Source organism: Mastigoproctus giganteus, chromosome 3, assembly GCF_048544385.1.
Source record: "Mastigoproctus giganteus isolate SK-2022 chromosome 3, ASM4854438v1, whole genome shotgun sequence".
Classification (NCBI taxonomy): domain Eukaryota; kingdom Metazoa; phylum Arthropoda; class Arachnida; order Uropygi; family Thelyphonidae; genus Mastigoproctus; species Mastigoproctus giganteus.
This window is the reverse complement of record NC_143577.1, coordinates 48,144,503-48,167,683: the sequence shown is the minus strand read 5'-3', so window position 1 is coordinate 48,167,683 and position 23,181 is coordinate 48,144,503. Positions and strand designations below refer to the sequence as shown.

General features: G+C 38.3%; 1 protein-coding gene across 4 annotated transcripts in view; it reads right to left on the bottom strand.

The window, feature by feature from the left end:
- The window catches only part of LOC150087936 (CUGBP Elav-like family member 1), a 549,389-nt gene that overhangs the window by 233,526 nt on the left and 292,682 nt on the right, over positions 1-23,181 (bottom strand). For all 4 annotated transcript variants that reach the window (XM_090369279.1, XM_090369282.1, XM_090369281.1 and 1 more), the window contains 2 exons: positions 20,634-20,688; positions 7,946-8,017 (listed from right to left, as the gene is read on the bottom strand). In XM_090369279.1, the coding sequence (XP_090225405.1) occupies positions 7,946-8,017; positions 20,634-20,688 (127 nt within the window). The remainder of the gene's footprint in view (positions 1-7,945; positions 8,018-20,633; positions 20,689-23,181) is intronic.

Below are 23,181 nucleotides of genomic sequence, written 5' to 3'. Positions count from 1 at the left end.
GGCACTGGAAAGACAAGGCACAGATACCCCATATATTATGATTTTGAAGAAAATATATGAGAATGCTACCTCCTTAATTAGACTAGACAAAGACAGTAGTAAATTTAAAATTGAGAAAGGAGTTCGACAAGGAGAGACAATATCTCCGAAGTTGTGTGCTGCTGCCCTTGAGGAAGCTTTCAGAAGATTAGACTGGTCGCAGAAAGAAGTCAATGTGAATGGAGAGTACCTAAACCATTTACGATTTGCAAATGATATTGCGGTCATAAGCCACGATCCCATAGAATTAAAGGAAAATCTTAATCAGTTATGCAGAGTTAGTAAGGATTTTGGACTAGAGATGAATATGGCTAAAACAAAAGTAATGATGAACAAGTATGCCACAGAAAGGGAAATAATGATTGAAGGAGCAGTAATTGAAAAAGCAGATTCATCTACTTATCTGGGACAAGTCATTAGCTGTAATAATGATAAATGGCTGGAAGTCAAGAGAAGAATAAATTTTGGCTGCATAACATTCAGGAAATATAGTCACATACTGAGGGAGCAATATCCCAATTTGTTTGAAACGTAAAATAATGAACCAATGTGTACTCCCCACCATGACTTATGGCAGTGAAACTTGGGCACTCACCAAAAGAATGGAAGAGAAGCTGAGAACTACAGAGCGAAGAATGGAATGAATTGCATTGGGAATCCGACTGTTAGATAAGAAGAGAAACACATGGATTAGGCAGCAAACTCAAGTAAAGGACATTCTTATCAAAACTAAAGAACTAAAATGGCACCTAAGAGGAGCTAGAAGAAAACCTGGAAGACAGCAGAGATGGACAGATGAAATTAATGAGTTTGTGGGTAGTAAATGGATGGCCATTGCACAAAACAGAAGGAACTGGAAAATTGCTGGAGAAGCCTTCATCCTGCAGTGGATTGAAAATGGCGGATGATGAGTTTATGATGATGATAAACTGAAAATTTGCATACTCATAAAATTCGGAATACACCAGAATACGCTTACTAAAGGTTTATTTGTTAATCTTTAAGGATGTAGCATGATGTGTGATTTATTGAAATTAGGTTTAAAGTCAATTGTAGTAAGCTGGCTTAGCATTTCACACCTGTGACATTTGGGGTCCCATTCTCAGACATTTCATAACAGTTACAGTGAATTATAAATTTTAGTTCAAATGGCAAAGTTGTTAGTATTAGTAATGGTTACATGGTGCAAGGAAGCCAATGGCTTACACTGCACCAGCTAAAAATAAATAAAGAAAAGAAAATAATAACAATAATAAGAAAAAATTTTTAAAATAATAATTAATAAATAAGAAAAAAGGAAATAGACAACCGATGCATTTTCCTCCTCCCATAGGTAATTATCCAGCTGACCTTCGAATTTCCCCAAACTGTCAGCTTCTACCACCCATGTAGGTAATTTATACCAGTAATTTATAACTCGCTGGTTAAAATAAAACTTACTGCAATCCAGTCTAATATCTCAACCCCCTCATAACTTGAAATTATGGCCCCTAGTTCAAGAATTATTTATAAATTTTAGACTTTAGTCCAAATGGTGAAGTTATTATTATTATTATTATTAGCCATATGGTGCAAGGAAGCCTGAGGCTTATGCTGCATGAGCCAAAAAAAGAAAGAAAAAAAATTTCTGAGTTACTCTGTGAGAGAGAGAGAGAGAGAGAGAGAGAGAGAGAGAGAGAGAGAAAAGCAGAAGGGAATCACCAAGAAAGACAAGAATAATGATATTCAGCCCAGGACCCTGGGTGTGCCAAGCCCATACTCGCCAGATGTGAGCTCCTGGGGTTAAATTATTAGTATTAGGAAAGGCTACATGGTGCAAAGAAGCCAACAAAAAAAAATAATAATAAACAATATAAAATAAAAAAATAAAAACATTATAAAAATAAATTAACAATAATAACAAGAAAATTAAAAAAATAATAAATAATTAATAAGAGAAAAGGAAATAGACAACCTATGCATTTCCCTCCTCCCACAGGTAATTATCCAGCTGACCTCTGAAATTTTTCCAAACTGTCAGCCTATACCACCCATGTAGATAACTTATTCCAGTAATTTATAACTTGCTGGCTAAAATAAAACTTCCTGCAATCCAATCTAAACATCTTCTCCCCCCCTGTAACTTGAAATTATGGCCCCTAGTTCTAGAATCATTTAAAACCGTGAAAATTTCATCGTCATTACCTCTCAGAGCTTTAAACACTTCAATCAAGTATCCTCCAAGGTGCCTAGTTTCCAAGCTCTGAAACCCACATATTCGAAGACTTTCCTCATATGGACGACCTTTTGCCAATATCACCAGTCGAGTTACCCATCTTTGTACCCTTTCAAGAAGCACCATGGGCCTCCCTAGCAACCTGTCTACAATGCTCGGAACACTTCATGTCTGACTGCATAGTAACACCTAAGACCCTTTCCTCCATTACCGGCTTTAGTTCAACTCCACCAAATGTATAAGTTATTTTGGGCTTACCCAGCAAATCCAACAAAGTGTAAGGTATTATATCTGTTCCCCAGATATAATACCTTACACTTTGTTGGATTAAAGCATAGCTGCCATTTTTCTGACCATCCCTGAAGTCTACTAGGTCACTGCAGAAAAACAACAGTGGTCCTAAAACCAATCCTTGAGGAACCCCACTTCTTACATCAACCCAACCTGAGGAATAACCATTTATCACAACCCTCTGCCTCTTGCCCTGAAGTCATCCAGCTATCCATCTAAGGATTTTCCCAGATTCCACCCTGTTCCAGCTTATAAAGTAACCGCTCATGTGGGAATGAGTCTAACACTTTGCCGAAATCCAAATAAACAATGACGAAATTATTCCCTAAATCCAGCTTTTGAGTGACTTATCAAAATAGCTAACCAGATTAGTTAAACATGAATCATGCTGAGAATCCTTCCGAATTCCACTTCTATCTAAATGATAATGAATTCCACTGTTGATCAATGTCTCCATGATTTTCCTTACTACTGAAGTTAGACTGACCGGTCGGTTATTTTCCACTTCATTCTTAGAACTGCCCTTATATATTGGCAATAGATTGGCCCTTTTCCAATCCAACAGAATCACTCCCGAGTCTAGTGATACGCTCATAATAAGCCTCACAATTTCAATGGACTCACTTGTTGACTCCCTTAAGATTATAGGGTATATGCCATCAACCCCAGGGGCCTTACTGGCCTGTAGGCTCGAAAGTTTTTTCATTAAATAAACATGTGAGATTTCAATATCATTAATTAAATTTTTTTCAACTTCGCTCCCATAATTTCTCATTGGCACAAAGGGTTTTTCTTCTGTACATATTGATGCAAAGTAACTGTTGTTTTGGGTGGTTGGTTGGTGGAACAGACTGCCATCCCTTGTGGTGGAGGTTGATAGCCTAAATAAGTTTAAGGCTCAGCTGGACAGGTATTTTGAACGAACAGAGGGGTGAAGTGGAAGTGGGTTTTTTTTTTTTGGCTGATGCTAATGTTGTGTTCATCTGCACAAATATATCTAAATAGTAGAATGTTCTGTGAGAGAAAGAGAAATTTCAGACCAGTAGAGGTATAAATTAGCAATAACACAAAAAGTCTGGCTGCCCACAGGTGTACCTTTAATTAGTCAATAAACCAAATTACCATAAAAGACAAAATTATTAAAGATATAAAAATTAACCAAATTATTCCAATAAGTGACATTACACTTGATTATATGTTTATACTTCATATATATATATATATATATATATATTATTTGGGCCACCGGTTAATCAGGACAGCCGTTTACTTGGGGCAAATCTTAAAAAACAGAAATCAATCGAGAAAATAGCCAGGGTTTACTTTGCTTAATTGGGACAGCATGCCGTTTAATCGGGGCAGGAGACTGCAGCACTGGAGATTACCCTATGATTGTCTCTGACGGTACCACGTGGTTCGGTCGAAATTCTGGAGGTCACAGCCATAAAACAAATTAGCAGTCATCTGTTTATTGGGCTTTTCTGTTAGTGAAATCTATCATAAACAGACAGTAAACTCGATTTTACTGAATTTGCGATAATACCGACAGCTGGAATTCTGTGGGTTATTATGGTGAAATGTGTTTACACTTCCATGAAATCTTCAATCATATAAAAAAATTTATTTTCAGATCTTCTCTTCATTCCTATTTTTAAAGCTTTGTAACTCGTTACTCGGTTCTCATTTGCACATATTGTGTTACTTGCAATTTGTGTGTGCAGTGTTCTTTGTTATTGATTGCTTATCTTTTTGCTGTTTTAAATTTTAACCCCCACTAACAAATGTCAGTGAACAGAAATGTCAACTAGTTCGTATGTACATATTACAGTACGTATGAATTATTCCGATTATCATGTATATTCTTCCGATTTTCATGTATTTTTTAATTGGTAAGGTAATAAAGGGTAAATTTCTGCTTAATATATCTTTGCTTTTATAGCCTGTGGATAATATTCCTCCTATTTTCGCTAATTAGAATCGCTGCTTAATATATCTTTGCTTTTATAGCCTGTGGATAATATTCCTCCTATTTTCGCTAATTAGAATCGCTGTTTAATAGAATTAAAATTCAATTCACAAACGTGATCACAATGACCAGCGCTTACTGCACATCGTATAGTGAACAGTACTTTACTATGGTGAGTCCATCGTAACACGATTTGATTGTACAGTGAACCAGTTGTAAAAAAAAGGGGGGGTGCATTGTATTTTTAACTATTTATGTGAAACTTCGGATAATTGGGGTAGCCACTTGATCGGACCCAAATGCACTAGTCTCGATGTGTCCCAAATAACCGGAATGGACTGTGTGTGTGTGTGTGTGTGTGTGTGTGTGTGTGTGTGTGTGTGTGTGTGTGTGTGTGTGTGTGTGTGTGTGTGTGTGTGTGTGTGTGTGTGTGTGTGTGTGCCTGCGTGTGTGCCTGCGCCTGCGTGTGTGCCTGCGTGTGTGCCTGCGTGTGTGCCTGCGTGTGTGCCTGCGTGTGTGTGTGTATGCATATATGTGTCATGTTTACATATGACCTGGAAAGTGTCTCTTATGGGTGGTTTCTTGGAGCAGTTGAAACATGTGTAGGATCCATGAGGTTTGGGAGAGTGGGTATCCTGTTTTTTTTGGGGATAAACTGATAGAACTAGAACTAAGGTGGGGCAGATGAGGTCACCTCCTTTTGGATTGCTTTTTTGAGCAAGCTGAGTCAGTAAGTGGCCTTCTGTTACAAGATGGAAGGCCATGTGCTGTAAGTGATCTCCTTTCTTCTTGTATTATTGGCATAATCTTGAACAGCAAAGAGCCTTTGGTATGAGTAATGAAGATATGACCAATTCACTTGTAAATAATCTGGTAAAAGGCACTTTTGTGTGGGTTGGAGGCCTCTGAGGAGGTGACTCTGTTTTTCATCTCCCTTAAAGACTGATATTATATCTCTGGGCAGTTCTTAAATGTTTTGCCAATACTGAGGTAATAATTTAGGATGATATCATTATTAATATTATTATTAATAGCCATATGGTGCAAGGAATCCTGAGGCTTATGCCGCACCAGGAAAAAAAAAAGGTCCCGTGTTACCCTGAGAGAGAGCGAGAGAGAGAGAGAGAGTCAAAAGTAGAAGGGAATCACCAAAAAAGAGAAGAATGATGATGTCCAGCTCAGGATCTGGGTGTGCCAGGGTCCTCAGCTGGATATCATCATTTTCAGAGGGGGTTTTACTCTGGGAAATCTTACAAGGAAGGCAATAAAGATTCCTTCTTCTTCTAGTGCTGAGGGTGGGGAGTAATTGGGGAAGGAGTCACATTATCTGAAATTTGAGATTGTCTCAAGGTGTTTGGAAAGGTGTATATTATCAGTATGTAGATAAAACTGCAATACTCACCCAATAGAAAAAAAAAAAAAAAAAAAAAGTGTTGCATAAAAATGTTATTTTAGTATTTTGATAGTTGGTATTAAAGTTAAAATAAGCTGGGACCAATGCTCTATGAGATCACCTCATAATGGGATTTGGGATTACATAGCCTTCAACATTACATAGGACAAGCCAAAATTTTCTGTACTGGTGTACCAATTGCATGTAGTATGGCAATGTGCTGTTAGATACCACTGAATTAATTCACGTGTTTAAATGTGTTTCTGTTGAGTGTATCGTGCAATTTTTGTAGCTAGGCATATCTTAAGGAACAGCCATTTTGCACCAAATTTTGTCATAAACTTGAAACAACGGTTTCCGAGACTAACGAAAAATGCTTATACAAGTGTTTAGTGATGATGCTATGGATAGACCCAAACTTTTCAATGGTATTCACATTTTCAAGCCAGCCAAACTTTGGTTGAGGATTTTTGAGCATTCAGATTATCCGTTATCAAGTCAGATTGATGAAAATGTTGAAAAAGTGCATAAAATCATCCATGAGAATGGAGAGCATACAATTAAGGATTGTACACTGTCTGTCTAGTGACTATGTGACATTCTAGGACTACTGTACAGTAGATGCTGATGTATTATAAATGAAAACTTAAACACATGAATTACTGCAAGAATCTGTGCCATTTTCTGAATGATGAACAGAAAGAACTGGCTTGTTACGTGTTAGGACCTGCAAGCAGATTCTGGAAAGGGCTTGTTTGTTTGTTTGTTATTTGGTTTTCAGGAGCATTAGCAACTAAGGCCATATTGCTCCGGGATATGCGGTGGTCATTCCCTGACCTTTCTGCATCCTCCGTATTTGGTGGTGACGGGCTCGAACCCCGGTCTAATCAAGAAGCGTGTGCTACGCACTGCTGCTCCTTCCCACCTGGCTACGGAGGCGCCTTCTGGAAAGGGCAGAAACTTCCTTTCTAAGGTAATAACAGGGAATGAAAGCTGGGTTTATGGTTACAACCCAGCAAGAAAGCAGTTCTCACACTCAAAAAGTCCATCATTTCCATGTCCACAAAAAGGCAAGGCAGATAAAATCAAACATTAATAACATGCTGATTGTTCTCTCTGACAGCAAAAGAATTGTTCATCAGAGTTGCTTCTACCAAGTGAGGAACTGTAAAATAACAGTTCCACACTGGGGACCTAAGACATTTGAAGGAGGATGTGAGGAGAAAATGCCCAGACAAATGGTGCACTCAGGATTAACTTCTACATCACAACAATGTGCCAGTCAACAGAGCTTTGTTAGTCCAAAGCTCTGTTGACACCACCCAAATCTCCCAGCTTGGCCCCCTGTTACTTCCCATTTCCCCAAAATGAAAATCCAGTTGAAAAGATGAAGATTCAAAGATACTGCAGGCATTCAAGCTGAATCACAGAAACAGTTGTACAATATTATGATAACAGGAGTTCCAGAGATACTTAAAACAGTGGGAGAAGTACTAGTTATATGTTGACAATGCCAACATATAACTAACATTAAGTCTAAATTAATTTGATTGCCCCAGTCTGCAAAAAGTTGGCTCACATCTCACAGATCATCAGGTAAGGTTAAAAATAAGAATTTTTCTGCTAAACAAAAATGCACAATTTTATTATTTATTATTTTTTTAATAATGACCCCAAACATCATATGAAAGGTTGTTGAAGTCTTAAAAAAAAAAATTCTATTACTGAATGTTAAAAACTACATAGTCCAAAGTCTGACTTCAATCTTAAAATAATGTTGATGTATCAGAATTTCTGTTTGAGTAGGCAACAACTATTGCTTTCTGTTATACAGACAATTTACTCCTGAAACAAAATATAATTTAGAAAAGGTAAGGTAAAATCAATACTAAATTTATCCAATGCAACTGTCCCAAATTTACTTTATAAAATGCAAACGTTTCCAATACAGCTATAGCAATTTTTGGCTGTAGAAGGAGTCTAATATTATTTCAGAATTAATAAATAATGAATAACTAAGCTATTTTCAAAACATAATTACCTGCATTTCCATTTGTTGATGCCTGAGCTGCAGCTAATGTTGCCAACTGCTGCACACTTAGACAATTTACTCCTGAAAAAAAAAAATTATAATTCATTAAAGGCAGCATTGTAGGCAAGGAGAAATCAGGAGGTTTTTAAGTAAAAACAGGCAATTTTTTTGCAAAAAAGCAGGAGTGCTTCACGATAAAAATGTAGGAGTTTTTAAAGTCCACACTAAACTAGAAATTAAATTTAATTACAAACACACGTTTCATATTAAAATACAGCCATAAGTTGTTTTACCCAGTATAGTATGTTTTCAAACATTAGCTAATATTTTTCTGTCTTCATATTTCTGTTTGTATATTTTATTAGACATCAACTGATTTTGATTGCTTCAAGAAAGATAATGTTGCAGAACTTGTTCTTGTTATTTGGTTTTTTAGGAGCATTAGCAACTAAGGCCACATTGCTCCGGGAATATGCAGTGGTCATTCCCTGACCATTCCACATCCTCCGTATTTGGTGGTGACGGGCTCGAATCTCGGTCTAATCAAGAAGCGTGTGCTATGCACTGCTGCTCCTTCCCACTTGGCTACAGTGCCTTGCAGAACTTGTACACTGTAGAAATGTTGGATCAAAGTTTGTTCATAACAGTAGCCCTGTTGGGAGCATTTACAAAGTTTCACCAGAAAGAGATCTCAACTAGGTTTTAGTTTTTCTAACCTGGCTGAACATGCTCTCACACACTAATAAGAACTGTTAAAATATCAAATGTGACTTGGGATAATTTGTTACATTTCAAGACTATGAACTGACTATGAGTACATTAGTAAGTAAACTAGTAAGTTAGTTTAACTTCCTAGTTAACGCGGAACAGCAGTTACTTTAATTTTTGTTCTGGGTAAAATAAAGGAGTCACTGGTTAAAGATGCATTGCAGGATCATCTAGACAAGACTGCAGCAATAATTCAGATGTTGTTGTTATTTGGTTTTTAGGAGCATTAGCAACTAAGGCCATATTGCTCCAGGGATATGCGGTGGTCATTCCCTGACCTTTCTGCATCCTCCGTATTTGGTGGTCACGGGCACGAACCCCGGTCTAATCAAGAAGCGTGTGCTAAGCACTGCTGCTCCTGCCCACCTGGCTATGGAGGTGCCTAGCAATAATTCAGACACAGCATGGGTTTGTTAAGGGAAAGTCTTCTCTGACAAATTTGATTGGATATTATGATGTGGTTACAAATTATGATGATGTGGTCCTTGAGGTTGTCACAGACATTCTCTCAGATATGCCAGACAAGCTGTACTTGCTACCTGAGAGTCTAAAACGCTGATGGAACTGATATTCGGGTGACACTCAAGTCAAGTGGACCCAATTTCGGCGAAGTCCGGACGGTCTGTGACAGCCAAATCCTCTACTTGCACCTTCACGATGGTGGGACTGTTAGTAATCCTGGGTATAACCTCCATGCACAAGTACATGGTGGGTGACCACCCAGGTGTGAACCAACATAAGCAGGGGTCGTGGTGTGGCACCCCCACCACATGGAGGAACGCCGCCCCTCTATGTTACAAGGCAGTACTAGGTGGTAGATGACTCTCATCAACGGGTGAAATACGAATACTTTGCTTATTGGAGGCTTGAAGTGGTGGAATGCATGTTTAGAGTCTAGAGCTAAGTTCCGGTCAACCCTTCCCTATCTCTTCCATCATGCAGTATGATTGATGAACTTTGAGGTAATAATGAACGTCGTGGCGAGATCCAATATTCCTTACATTTCGAGGGTACAGCTCTAAAACGGTGTTCGCAGGCCGGCTGCTAGTTAGAACATCAGACAGAACCTATTGGTAACTCTCTAGGAGACTTCCGGATCAGTAGGTGTATAATCTTGCTACCTCTACTCTGCCAGATAGTGACTGGAGGGAGTCCGAGTAGTGTGTATGCGGGGAGCATTGTCGAGGCCACGTTATGTCAAGGATCTGGGTATATTCTTACCACATGTACGCCATATCCAAAAATTTCATTACTTCATACAGCATGTCCCACCCACTTTTTCTTACTATCGAATACACCATGAATTGTCAAAATAATAGAGCAAGCTTATCTGCGAAAAGATCTAAACCTCCGAAGCACTTCCTAATTCATTTCACAAATATACGTGGTCTCAATTCTAATCTCAGCGATGTCCATTTCCACTTGCAGTCTGCCAAACCCCATGTACTTTTTCTGACAGAATCTCAGTTATCGGTTGATTCAACTACTGCTCATCTCAGATGCCCAAATTAATCGCTCTATGATTCCTTGTGCCTCAAAGGCAGTACTTGTCCAAATGTCCATTCTGATATTCCCTGTCAGAGACTTGGCAATTTGGAATCTCCTCTTTGATCTTCTCTGGCTTAAAATCTCTCTACCTCATTGTGTCAAATTCATCTGTTCTCTCTACCGTTCTACCAACTCCACTAATCACTTGGAGCTCTTTGACTTCCTCTCTTTGCAACTTGACTTTCTCCAGTCCAACTTTCCTAACAGTGAGGTAATTTTCCTTGGTGATTTTAATGTTCACAACTCCAGCTAGCTTCCGTTTTCTATTCCCACCGAACCAGCAGGTCGAGATGCTGAGGCTTTTGCAATTACTAATGACCTAGCACAGATTGTCATTTACCTACAAGAATACCGGACAATCCTAATCATACAGCCAATACGCTTGATCTTTTTCTCACAAACAACCCTTCTAAGTACATGGTCGAAGTGAGAGGTCCTTCAGGCAATTCAGATCACAACTTGGTGATTGTCTCTTCTCCAATGGAGCCTTTATCTCATGGCTACTCCCAACCTTGCATTGTTTGGCATTACAAGAATGCAAAATGGGATGACCTGCGAGACTTCTTTTCTTCTTTTCCTTGGTCAGATTACTGTTTCAAAACTTCTAATGTCAACGTTTGTTCAGATCGTGTCAGTGAAATTATTCTGGCAGGAATGGAATCCTTTATCCCACACACCACTTTAAAATCTCGTCCTTTGTCTAAACCTTGGTTTTCCAATAAATGTGCTAAGGCTGTTCAAGAGAAGAATGTTGCATATCGTAATTGGCTTGTTTCTAATTCTTCAGTTTCATTTTCTGCCTACACCAAAGCTCGCAACCATTGTAAAGCAGTTATTAATCAGTCCAAACTAGAGTTTGAACAGGCTAAGAGTAGAAAACTTGCTCCTTGCCCTAATGGTAACCGAGCATTCTGGTCTCTTGCCAAAGCTATTGGCCACAACTTTTGCCCAAATCTGCTCCAACCTCTGTCCAAACCAGATGGTTCTGTTGTCACTTCAGTCAAGGATAAAGCTGACCTGCTAGCATCCCATTTTTCTTCCAGCTCACGTATTAATGATCTTGGTAAAACACCTCCCACCATTCCCAACACGCTCCATTCAATGTCTCCTGTGGTCTTCCGTCAAAATGATATCAGAACGATTTTGATGAATCTTGATGCTAAGAAAGCTCCAGGTCCTGATGGTATTTCTCCTCTGTTCTCCAAACCTGTGCTCCTGAACTTACTCCTATTCTTTGCCGCCTTTTTTCACTTTCTTATTCCAAAGGTGTTTTTCCTTCTGCTTGGAAATTTGCTCATATCCAGCCAGTTCCTAAAAAGGGTGACAAATCCTTCCCATACAATTATCGTCCCATTGCAATTACTTCTACTCTTTCTAAAGTAATGGAGAAATCAATTAACCGCCAACCCTTAAACTACCTAGAAACCTTCCGTCTGATCAACGATCGCCGGTATGGATTCCGTCAGTGTCGATCCACTGGTGATATTCTGGCTTATGTTACCCATTTATGGACAAATCCAATGGAAAGGTTCGTTGAAACACAAGTAGTTGCTCTTGACATCTCAAAGGCTTTTGATCGTGTTTGGCATAAAGGTCTTCTAAACAAGCTTCCATCTTACGGTTTGCCAACTGTTTTTAGTAATTGGTTATCCAGTTTTCTCTCTGATCGCTCACTGAGGGTGATGGCAGTTGGCTTACTGTCTAACTTTTCCACTAATGCTGGTGTCCCCCCAAGGTTCAGTTCTTTCCCCCCACTCTTTTCCTCTTGTATATTAATGACCTTCTTCCATTGACTGGAAATCCTATCCATAGTTTTGCCGATGATAGCACATTGCATTCCACTTTCCATTTTGAGAAACCTTGTCCTGCTCAATCAGCTTCAACTTCTTGAAAATCTGCTACCAATTCCTTAAATGCCGATCTTCAGGTAATTCTCCTTTGGGGCAAAGACAACTTAGTTGATTTCAACCCGTCTAAAACTCGGTCTTGTCTTATATCTCACAAAAAGGATTCTTCTGCTTCTATGCTTATCTTTAGTGACACTCCAATTTCTAGGCAAAATGATATATCTCTTTTGGGGATTACCCTGACTTCTATTCTCTCTTGGCACAAGCACATTACAAATATTGCTTCCTCTGCATCTAAAAAACTTGATTTTCTCTTTCGCTCTCGGCGTTACTTTTCTTCCAAACAGCTGCTCACTCTGTATAAATCGCAAATCCACCCTGCCATGGAATATTGTTCCCACATCTGGGGTGGTGCCCCCAAAACCTCTCTCAGGCTTCTTGATTTCATTCAGAAGAGGGCAGTTAGGTTAATTAATGATTAGCATTAGTTAGCATTAGTAGAGGCATTTGATGCAAGAAAGCAAGCTTATGTAGCATCAGCCAAAAAAAAAAAAAAAAAAAAAAACCACTTCCACTTCACCCCTCTGTTCGTTCAAAATACCTGTCCAGCTGAGCCTTAAACTTATTTAGGCTATCAACCTCCACCACAAGGGATGGAAGTCTGTTCCGCCAACCAACCACCCGCTGGCTAAAGGCAAATTTCCGCACGTCTATCCTACATCTGTCTTTCGTCAATTTGAATTTATGCCCTCTCAGGTGATTTTTCTGAGCTAGAGGAAGAATCCCATCAGCATTGAGCATGCTTAAACCATTCAAGACTTTATACACCTCTATCAGATCACCTCGCTGGTGCCTAGTCTCCAGACACTGTAATTTGCAAAACTTAAGCCTTTCTTCGTAAGAGCACCCCTTTGTTCCATTCACTAATCTTGTTGCCCTTCTCTGTACTCGTTCCAGCAGCTCTACATCCTTCTTGAAATGAGGCCTCGAGACCTGTATACAGTACTCTAGGTGTGGCCTGACCATCACCTTATACAATGGAATAATCACCTCCTTATCCCTGCTGGAAAAATTCCTGTATCTCATTGACAATACTCCATGAGCTACTCTTGCAGCCCGTCTGCACTGCTCAGAGAACTTCATATCTGCCTGCACAACCACCCACAAGTCCCTTTCATCCTCTACCACTGTCAGTGTTGTACCACAGAGTTGATACGTTGCTCTGGGGTTGCTGTTTCCCATGTGTAGTACTTTACATTTGTCAATGTTAAACTTCATTTGCCACCTCTCAGCCCATCTGCTCAACCTTTCCAGATCCTGTTGCAGCAGCATAGTGTCAGTAGTGTCCTTGACAACCCTGCCAACCTTTGTATCGTCTGCAAACTTGGACATTAAGCCCGATATACCATCATCAATATCATTTATAAATACAGAAAACAATAATGGACCCAACACTGAGCCCTGAGGGACTCCACTAATAACATTAGTCCACGATGAGCAGTGTCCATTGATTACCACTCTCTGTCTTCTCCCCCTCAACCACCCCTTTATCCATAGCAGCAATTTGCCTCCAATGTCACACTGCTCCAATTTGTGTAGCAGTCTTCCATGTGCAACAGTATCAAAAGCTTTCTAAGATCCAAGTATATAATATCAAAGTTATTCCCTGCATCCAGTTCTTTTGTGACTGCATCATAGTATCCAATCAAGTTGGTCAGGCAAGACTTCCCCTTAACAAAACCATGCTGTGTCTGAGCTATAACTGAAGTCTTGTCTAAATGATCCTGCAGTGCTTCTTTAACCAGTGCCTCCATTAATTTTCCTGGAACAGAAGTTAAGCTCACAGGTCTATAATTACTTGTGTCAGCCTTTGATCCTCCTTTGTGAATTGGGGTCACATTTGCACATTTCCAGTCTATGGGTACCTCCCCTGAGTCCAATGAAGCTCTCATAATTATGGCTAAGGGTTTGCTTACTTCCTTTGCTGCCTCCTTTAATATAACTGGATAGATCCCATCCACCCCGGGTGCCTTTCTTGTGTTTATCTTCAACAGTTTCTCCTCCACTTTACTCCCAGTTATTTCAAGATTCTGTAGCTTACTGCTAGAGTTGAATACACCTCTGGCATTCCCCTCACTGAATACCTCATCATGTGTGAATGTCAATGCAAAATATTCATTTAGTTTGTTAGCTACCTGAGCAGGATCATCAACACTTGACCCATCAATATCAAGTGGACCAATCTGATTCATCCCCTTCCTTCTAGAGTTTACATAAGTAAAGAACTCTTTGCTGTTTTTCTTTGCATCCCTTGCCAAGGATTTCTCGTAATCTGCCTTCGCCTGCCTAACCTCCTTTGTAACTTGGTTGCATATCAACTTGTATCTATCATAGGCTTCTGTGTCATGTGTTAATTTGTATGTATCCCATGCATTTTTCTTCTCTGCCATATGCCTCATTAGTTCATCTGACATCCATTTTGGCCTAAACCTTGAACAATATTTCTTAGTTGGTATGTAAAGCCTAGTAGCTTCCAAGATAAGTTCTTTGAATGCTTCCCATTTTGAATTTGCTGTTGGTAACATCATCAGTTGGTCCCACTGTATAGAATTTAAATACTGTCTCAGTCCATCGTAGTCGCCTTTACGGAAGCAATAACCCTTCCCTTTACCCCTAATGGTAGTTACCTCTTTGAGTAAATCCCACTTCAGCACACTGTGATCACTGCCACCTAGTGGTTCATTTATCTGCAGATTCTTAATGCATGAAGAATCACTGCTGATAATCAAATCAAGAGTATTATTCCCTCTAGTTGCCTCCCGAACATGCTGATGTAGAAAACAATCATCCAATAAATCCACAAAAGCCCTGCTAGTGTGTGAGTAACCAGCCCCCAAAATCCAGTCAATACCTGGGAAATTAAAATCTCCCATTATAAGACACTATGATTTACTGGCCCACTCTATTTCCCTGTACAGTTCCTTATTATACTCATCAGAGTCATTAGGCCTATAGCACACTCCTACTCTCAATTTCGATCTCCCAATGTTTATGTCACACCGAACTGACTCCACACTGCACTGTCCAGCGATGTCGACTGGCTTCACTTCCTTGGTTTTTATGTGTTTCTTAACTAATAGCCTAACACCTCCCCCCTTCCTATCCTGTCTATCCTTTCTGTAGACGTTGTACTCCCCAAATTGCAGTTCCGCAACCCTTATATCTGTGTGACACCACGTTTCTGATATCCCAACAATATCTGCCTTCGATGTTTTGAGCAATACCTCAAATTCATCAAATTTATTTACTAAACTCCTAGCATTGGTGTACACGCAAGTATACCTGCACCTGTTTCTATTCTTAGCTACCCTAACACAACCCATGTGTTTACTTGTACCGCAATGGCTCCCAGCAGTCTCTGAAATACCATGCATCTTGTTTTTCAGGCTTCTGCTCATTCTAATAGAAGCAGTGCAAGAATCTCTTTCACCTCTGCCAGTGGCTACTGTCAATCTATTGGTCTTTGTCTCCCCCAAAGCTAGCAGTTTTCCGACCCACCTAACACTGCCTCGATAGCATCAGCAAATATTCTTGCACCCTTTCTATTTAAGTGTATCCCATCCCTGTAGAAGCAATCTCTCCTGTTAACAAGTACAGTCCAGGCTGAAAAAAATTCTACCCCTTGAGCCTTGCACAATCTTTCCAGGGCCGAATTGATCGACAAGGCTCTCCTCATATACTCCCTCCTATCGTGTCTGGGCAGAATTGCAGACACTTTCAAATTCAACCCTAATTCTCGGCTTTTGTTCAACAGTGACCTGTACTTGTTAAGTAATTCTGCCGGATTCATCTCTAACAGAGTCTCTCCACTTGCTCTCTCATAGACGTACTGTTTCTGCTGCATGCCTCTTCTACATATACTTCCATGTGCACTGTTCTTCTGAATTGGCTTCTATAATTCCCGCTCTCTCTTTCAAAACAGTCCGAACTCGTGCCGCCACCAGCCAGCATCCATTTACTGTCCAACTTCAAACCCACAGAACCAACTTGTCATCTTCCTCATTTATTCATTCAACTGCCGTTTTCTGGAACAACCTTCCTTCATATGTATTTCCTGAAAATTACAATCTACAGAAGATCAAGTCCAATGTCAACAAATATCTTCTTTCGTCTTCTCAACCTCCAACCCAAGCACGGTACTTAGTACTATAGGTTCTCATACCTCTCGTGTTTGGGGTTCACATAAAAAAAAAAAAAAAGAGGAACTGGATGAAAAAAATAATTTTGATATCATATACTTGGATTTGAGGAAAGCTTTTGACACTGTTGCACATGGAAGACTAGTGTACAAATTGGAGCAGAACGGTATTAAGGGTAAGTTGCTACAATGGATAAAAGGATGGTTGAGTGGGGGATGAAGGAGGGTGGTAATCAATAGGCACTGCTCTTCGTGGACTAATGTTATTAGTAGAGTCCCACAGGGTTTGGTGTTGGGTCCACTGTTGTTTTGTATATTTATCAATGATATTGATGAAGGTATATCAGACTTAGTGTCAAACTTTGCAGATGATACAAAAGTTGGCAGGGTTGATAATGACAGTAATAGCAGTGATCTACTACAACAGGAACTAGAAAATTTGGGAAGATGGGCTGAGAAGTGGCAACTGAAGTTTAACATTGACAAATGCAAGTACTGCATATGGGTAGAAGTAACCCAAGAGGAACACACTGAACTGTGTGGTACAGTTCACACACAGGTGGTAGAAAATGAAAAAGACCTAAGAGTAATTGTGCAGTCAGATATGAAGTTTTCTGGGCAATGCAGGCAGGCTGCCAGAGCAGGTCATGGGGTTATGTCAATATTATACAGGAATTTTGCTAGCATGGAAAAGGAGGCGATTGTCCCTCTGTATAAGGCAATGGTCAGGCCATGCCTTGTGTACTGCATACAGGTCTGGAGGCCTCATTTAGGAAGGATGTCGATTTGCTTGAGCTTGTACAGAGAAGGGCAACAAAATTGGTGAGGGGAATGAAGGGATCCTCTTACCAAGAGAGGCTTAAGTTCTGCAAATTGTAGAATCTGGATACTAGGCACCTGCAAGGTGATCTGATTGAGGTATATAAGGTCTTGAATGGGTTGAGCATGCTGAATTCTGATGGGATTCTTCCATTTGTTCAGATTACGAACCTAAGGGGGCATAAATTCAAATTGAGGAAAGACAGATGTAGAATAGATGTGCAAAAATTTGCCTTTAGCCAGCAGGTGGTTAACTGCTGGAACAAACTGCCATCTCTCGCTGTGGAAGTTGACAGGTTAAATAAATTTAAGGAGTAACTGGACAAACATTTAGAGGGAATGGTTGTGTGATTTTTTTTTTTTTTTTTTTTTTTGGCTGATGCTACATAAGCTCATATGCTTGTTTTCTTGCACCACATGTACGATTACTATCCTTCTGGTTTAGTCTGCAATAGTAGTCAATTTCCAAAATGGAAAAGGAAGGTTTGAAGGTTTGAAAAGGAAGGTTGGTAAAATAAATTTGCTCATAACATTCTTCAACGGATCAACGAGTAATGCCTCTGTACATGAACATGAGGTATGCTAGATTTTCAAACATAACATTTAAAAGAAACAAAATGAACTGCTTTATTTGAAGAAGAAGAAGAAGAGAGAAACAAACAGACTTTCAGCATGAGTGAGGACATTTCTAGAATTATCAGGTTAATTGACCTGTTTAGGATTGCTTTTACCAGAAGTTGGTAAAAATTTATTAATTGCTTTTGTAATAATGGTTGCTTTTGAAATTCAGAAGATGAGTTCACAAATTTGTCTTCTTTCAAAAATTTAGATCATGAAATTAAATTTGAGCACGAGTTAGTGCCACTCAACAGTGATTGCTTGTGGTATTTTTCAATTTGGTAACTCTGAAAAATGCTATATTGCTTTTCCCACCACCTCTAACCTCCTCTTTAAACAGACTTACCAAAGGCTGCCACTGTTCTTGCAGTCTAGTTGCACTTTTAATTAAAGGCAGACAATGTATAAACAAATGCTTCAAATTCTTTGTTATTTCAGGGGAATGCATCATGAAATTGTTTAAATCTGTCTTTCCATTTTAGCATTTCTTTCTAGATAGTAGTAAATTTCCACCAAATATCATCACTTTCACAGGGAGACATGCAGATCCCTTTCCAGTACACAAATTATTAAGATGACAAGGATAGCCTATTATCAAAAAAGGGCTCAATCTCCTCTTTTAATACCCTTGCTACTTCAGTTTTCAGGCCTTACATAACATACATTTTCAAGATCTAATTTCACACGCTTTCAAGTTTTTCAGAGGTACAACGTTGTACTTGGAAAAGTTATCTTCCAGTGCTGGCAATAAGAGCAAGCTGCTTTTGATTTCATGAATTTATTATTAAATTGTTATTATTATTTTTTTTTTATTACAAAAGGTCACTACAATGGGATATTGCTAGGAATCAACTACCTCTTTTTTTCCCTATGTGTACAATTTCACTAACAATGCTTGTTGTTTATTCTTCCATAATTGTATTTATTATTATTTTTCTCCCCTATTTGGCTATTGGGATATATATTTCTGAAAACAGTGCCTGCATGATCAGCAGCACATCTCAGAGGAAGATTGTTCTATGATAAAAGATGAAAGCAAATAAATGTTTGGTACATATCACATTGTTACCATGAAATGCAACCCCTATTTTTGCATTTCTTTCTATGCATTGCATGCTGGTCTTATGCTTATTTGTTTGCATTCCACTTTCCAGTTTGAGAAACCTCGCCCTGCTCAATCAGCTTCAGCTTCTTGAATAACCACTACCAATTCTTTAAATGCCAATCTCCAGGTAATTCTCTAGTAGGGCAAAGACAACTTAGTTGATTTCAATCCTTCTAAAACTCAGTCCTGTCTTATATCTCTTAAAAAGGATTCTTCTGCTCTTATGCTTATCCTTGGTGAAACTCCGATTTCTAGGCAAGATGATGTATCTCTTTTGGGGATTACCCTGACTTCAAATCACATTACAAATATTGCTTCCTCTGCATCTAAAAAATTTGGCTTTCTCTTTCGCTCTCGGCATTACTTTTCTTCCAAACAGCTGTTCACTCTGTACAAATCACAAATTCGCCCTACCATGGAATATTGTTCCCACATCTGGGGCGGTGCCCCCCAAAACAAAAGTTGCTGAAACAAAAAATTCTGAATGGAATCTAGAAGCCTCTCTCACGGTTCTAGATTCCATTCTGAAGGGGGCAATTAGGTTAATTAATGACTCATCTCTAACAGTCTCTCTCTCCACTCTCTGTCTCATAGACATTCTGTTTCTGCTGCATGCCTTTTCTACAGATACTTCCATGAGCACTGTCCTTTGGAATTGGCTTCTATAATTCCCACTCTCTCTTTCAAAGCAGTCTGAACATGTGCTGCTGCCACCAGTCAACATCCATTTACTGTCCAACTTCTCATCTTCCTCATTTATTATGATATACAGGAATTTTTCTAGCAGGGATAAGGAGGTGATAATCCCCTTGTATAAGGCAATGGTCAGGGCACATCTTGAGTACTGCATATGGTCAGGGCACACCTTGACCTGTATACAGGTCTGGGGACCTCATTTTAAGAAGGATGTAGAGCTGTTGGAACAAGTATTGAGAAGGGCAACAAGATTAGTGAATAGAACAAAGGGTTGCTCTTATGAAGAAAGGCTTAAGTTTTGCAAATTATGGTGTCTGGAGACTAGGCACCTTCGAGGTGATCTGAGTGAGGTGTATAAAACCTTGAATGGTTTGAGCATACTCAAGGCTGATGGGATTCTTCCTCTTGCTCAGAATAATCACCTGAGAGGGCATAAATTCAAATTGAGCAAAGACAGATGTAGGATAGACTTCCATCCTTTGTTGTGGAAGTTGATAGCCTAAATAAATTTTAAGGCTGAGATGGACAGGTATTTGGATCAAACGGAGGGGTGAAATGGGAGCGTTTTATTTATTATTTTTTTTTTTGGCTGATGCTGCATAAGCTTGCTTTCTTGCATCATATGCCTCTACTAATGCTAATGCTTATTGCCACATTACAGGATATCTATCATGGTGTATAAAGTGTTGCAATTGTTTATTCTTTGATTTCCTCATGGGTCATATTCTACTGCTTATTTTTAAAATTTTAAACTTGTCAGACTTTTCTTTTTATTTATTCACCCCTTCTATTTCCTTTTTTCCCCCCATATATATCAATTGCAATTACAATCTTCGAAAAATTTTAAATGTTAATAAATTTAATATTTTTCTGTAACACTATTTTCTTTTTCTTTATTCACCCCTTCTATTTCCCCCCATATATATCAATTGCAATTACAATCTTCGAAAAATTTTAAATGTTAATAAACTTAATATTTCTCTGTAACACTATTCATTTCATACAAAGTACTAGAACATTATAGGTGCAAAATCCTTTTATGTTTGCATTGCAGAAATATAAATAAATAAATAAAATAAACACAGTGAATATACTTGCCTCCTGTTAATTGGGATGCATTTGTAAAATTGCCAAAAGTGCCATTCTGAGCAGCCTACAAAATAAAATAAAACAAGACAAAATGAATATTATACATTTATACATAATAATCATTAGTATTTTTGCATATATTTATGTGTATAGGGTATGGGCAGCACTACAACCATTTAATATATAAAAAATGTAATTTTCTATAATGCTGGATTATTGTGTTTGCCAAATAGTACAGAGGTATCTGAACCTACATAATGTCATATGATTAAATAGTTCTTTGTATTTAAAAAAAAAAAAAAAAATATATATATATATATATATATATATATATATATATATATATATATATATATATATATATATACAGGCATACCTCGGTTAACGTTACCTCTGATAACGAAGCCTCGATATAACGAAGTCCGCAATTTCAAGCACCATTTAACATAAAGAAAAGCAATTTCTTTGGAAACTAAACTAAATATCGTACGACGTGTTGAAAGCGGCGAAAGAAAATCCGATGTGGCACATTCTTTAGGATTAGCACAATCAACTTTAACAACCATACTAAGTCAATCAGAAAAAATAAAACAGTCTGCTCAGAATTGTACAGATGTTACAGCGGCAAAATTAACTCGCTTAAGGAATCCAATTTTAGAAAAAATGGAGAAAATGTTAAGTTTGTGGATAGATGATATGTCACAACATCATATGCCTTTAAGTCAAATGGTCATTCAAGAAAAAGCATTATTTTTGTTTAATCACCTGAAATCTAAACAAACTGAAGAAATTACGGAAACCTTTGGGGCTTCTCGTGGTTGGTTCGAGAAATTTAAAAAAACGGGCCAGGATTCATAGTGTAAAATTAACAAGAGAAGCTGCAAATAAGTTTCCAGAAAAACTAAAGGAAATAATTGAACGTGAAAATTTTCCACCAAATTTGGTGTTCAATGTTGACGAAAGCGGTTTGTTCTGGAAACGGCTACCAACAAAAAGCTTCATTTCTATTGAAGAAAAATCAGCTGCTGGGTTCAAAGCAGCCAAAGACCGTTTAACATTACTCTTTGGATCAAATGCCTCTGGCGATTATAAATTAAAATTGTTATTAGTTTACCATTCAGAAAATCGGAGGGCGTTAAAAGGTAACATAAAAATGAATTTACCTGTAATATGGAAAGCAAATAGAAAAGCGTGGGTTACCAAGGAGTTATTTACTGATTGGTTTGTTAACCACTTTTGTCCTGGAGTAAAACGGTATTGTCAAAAAAAAACAACTTTGAAGAAAAAGCTCTTTTGTTGTTAGACAATGCTCCGGGACATCCTACTGATCTTAACACGTTGGACACATGCATTCCTGTCAAAGTTGTGTTTCTTCCAGCAAACACAACTTCCCTGCTTCAACCATTGGATCAGGGAGTAATAGCATCATTTAAAGCTTATTATCTGCGTCGAATTTTAAGCAATTTACCTGAACTAGAGGATAAAGAGGAAATGACAGTTAAAACTTTTTGGAAAAACTACACCATTAAAAACGCAATTGAAAACATTGATAGTTCTTGGAAAGAAGTCACTAAGAAATGCTTAAATGGAGTTTGGCGCAAAATATGGCCAGAAGTTGTACTAGAAGAAGAAAATAACATCCAAGAAATTAGAAATGAAGTTATCCAGATGGCTCAATCAATAGGTTTCGAAAATGTCGATGAAGAGGATGTTAGAAATTTATTGAATGCAGAAGATGATGGTTTTTCAGTGGAAGATTTAGAAAACCTTGTTAGCAACGAAGACAAAGATAATGAAGGCGAAGTTAAAGAAGTTCCTGCCGAAAAAGTGTTAACAACCAAAGATTTAAAAAGGTGCTTAAATGACATTGAAAACGTTTTAAATTTTTTTAGTGAAAATGATCCTGATTTAGGAAGAAGTGTTATTATTATTATTATTATTATTATTATTAATATCCATATGATGCAAGGAAGCCTGAGGCTTATGCTGCACCAGGAAAAAAAAAAGTTCCCAAGTAACCCTGTGAGAGAGAGAAAGTCAAAAATAGAAGGGAATCACCAAGAAAGAGAAGAATGATGATATCCAGCTCAGGACCCTGGGTGTGCCAAGCCCATACTCACCAGATGTGAGCCCCCGGGGTTAATAGTTAAGCGATCAGTGTTAAATGCAATAACTCCGTATAGGCAATTGTTAAATGAAAGAGAAAAAAAGCATAAACAATCAACTTTAACCTCATATTTTAAAATGTGATTTCACTTTGTATGTAAGTTGACTGTTTATTTAATAAAACTTTTCTTTGTTCGAAAAAAAGCTTTTCATTTTCTTTACGTAGGAACGTATCCCTATTCTGGCCATAGTATTTTTACCTCTGAAAACGAAGTTTCGGTTAACGAAGTAATTTCTTGGAACGCATCCTATTCGTTAATCGAGGTATGCCTGTATATATATATACAGGGTGTCTCAAAAATACATGGAATAACTTCAGGAATGAGTTCCTCATATGTAGACAGTAAAAATATTTTATATCATCATAGTTTCGGAAATGCTTGGTTCCCGA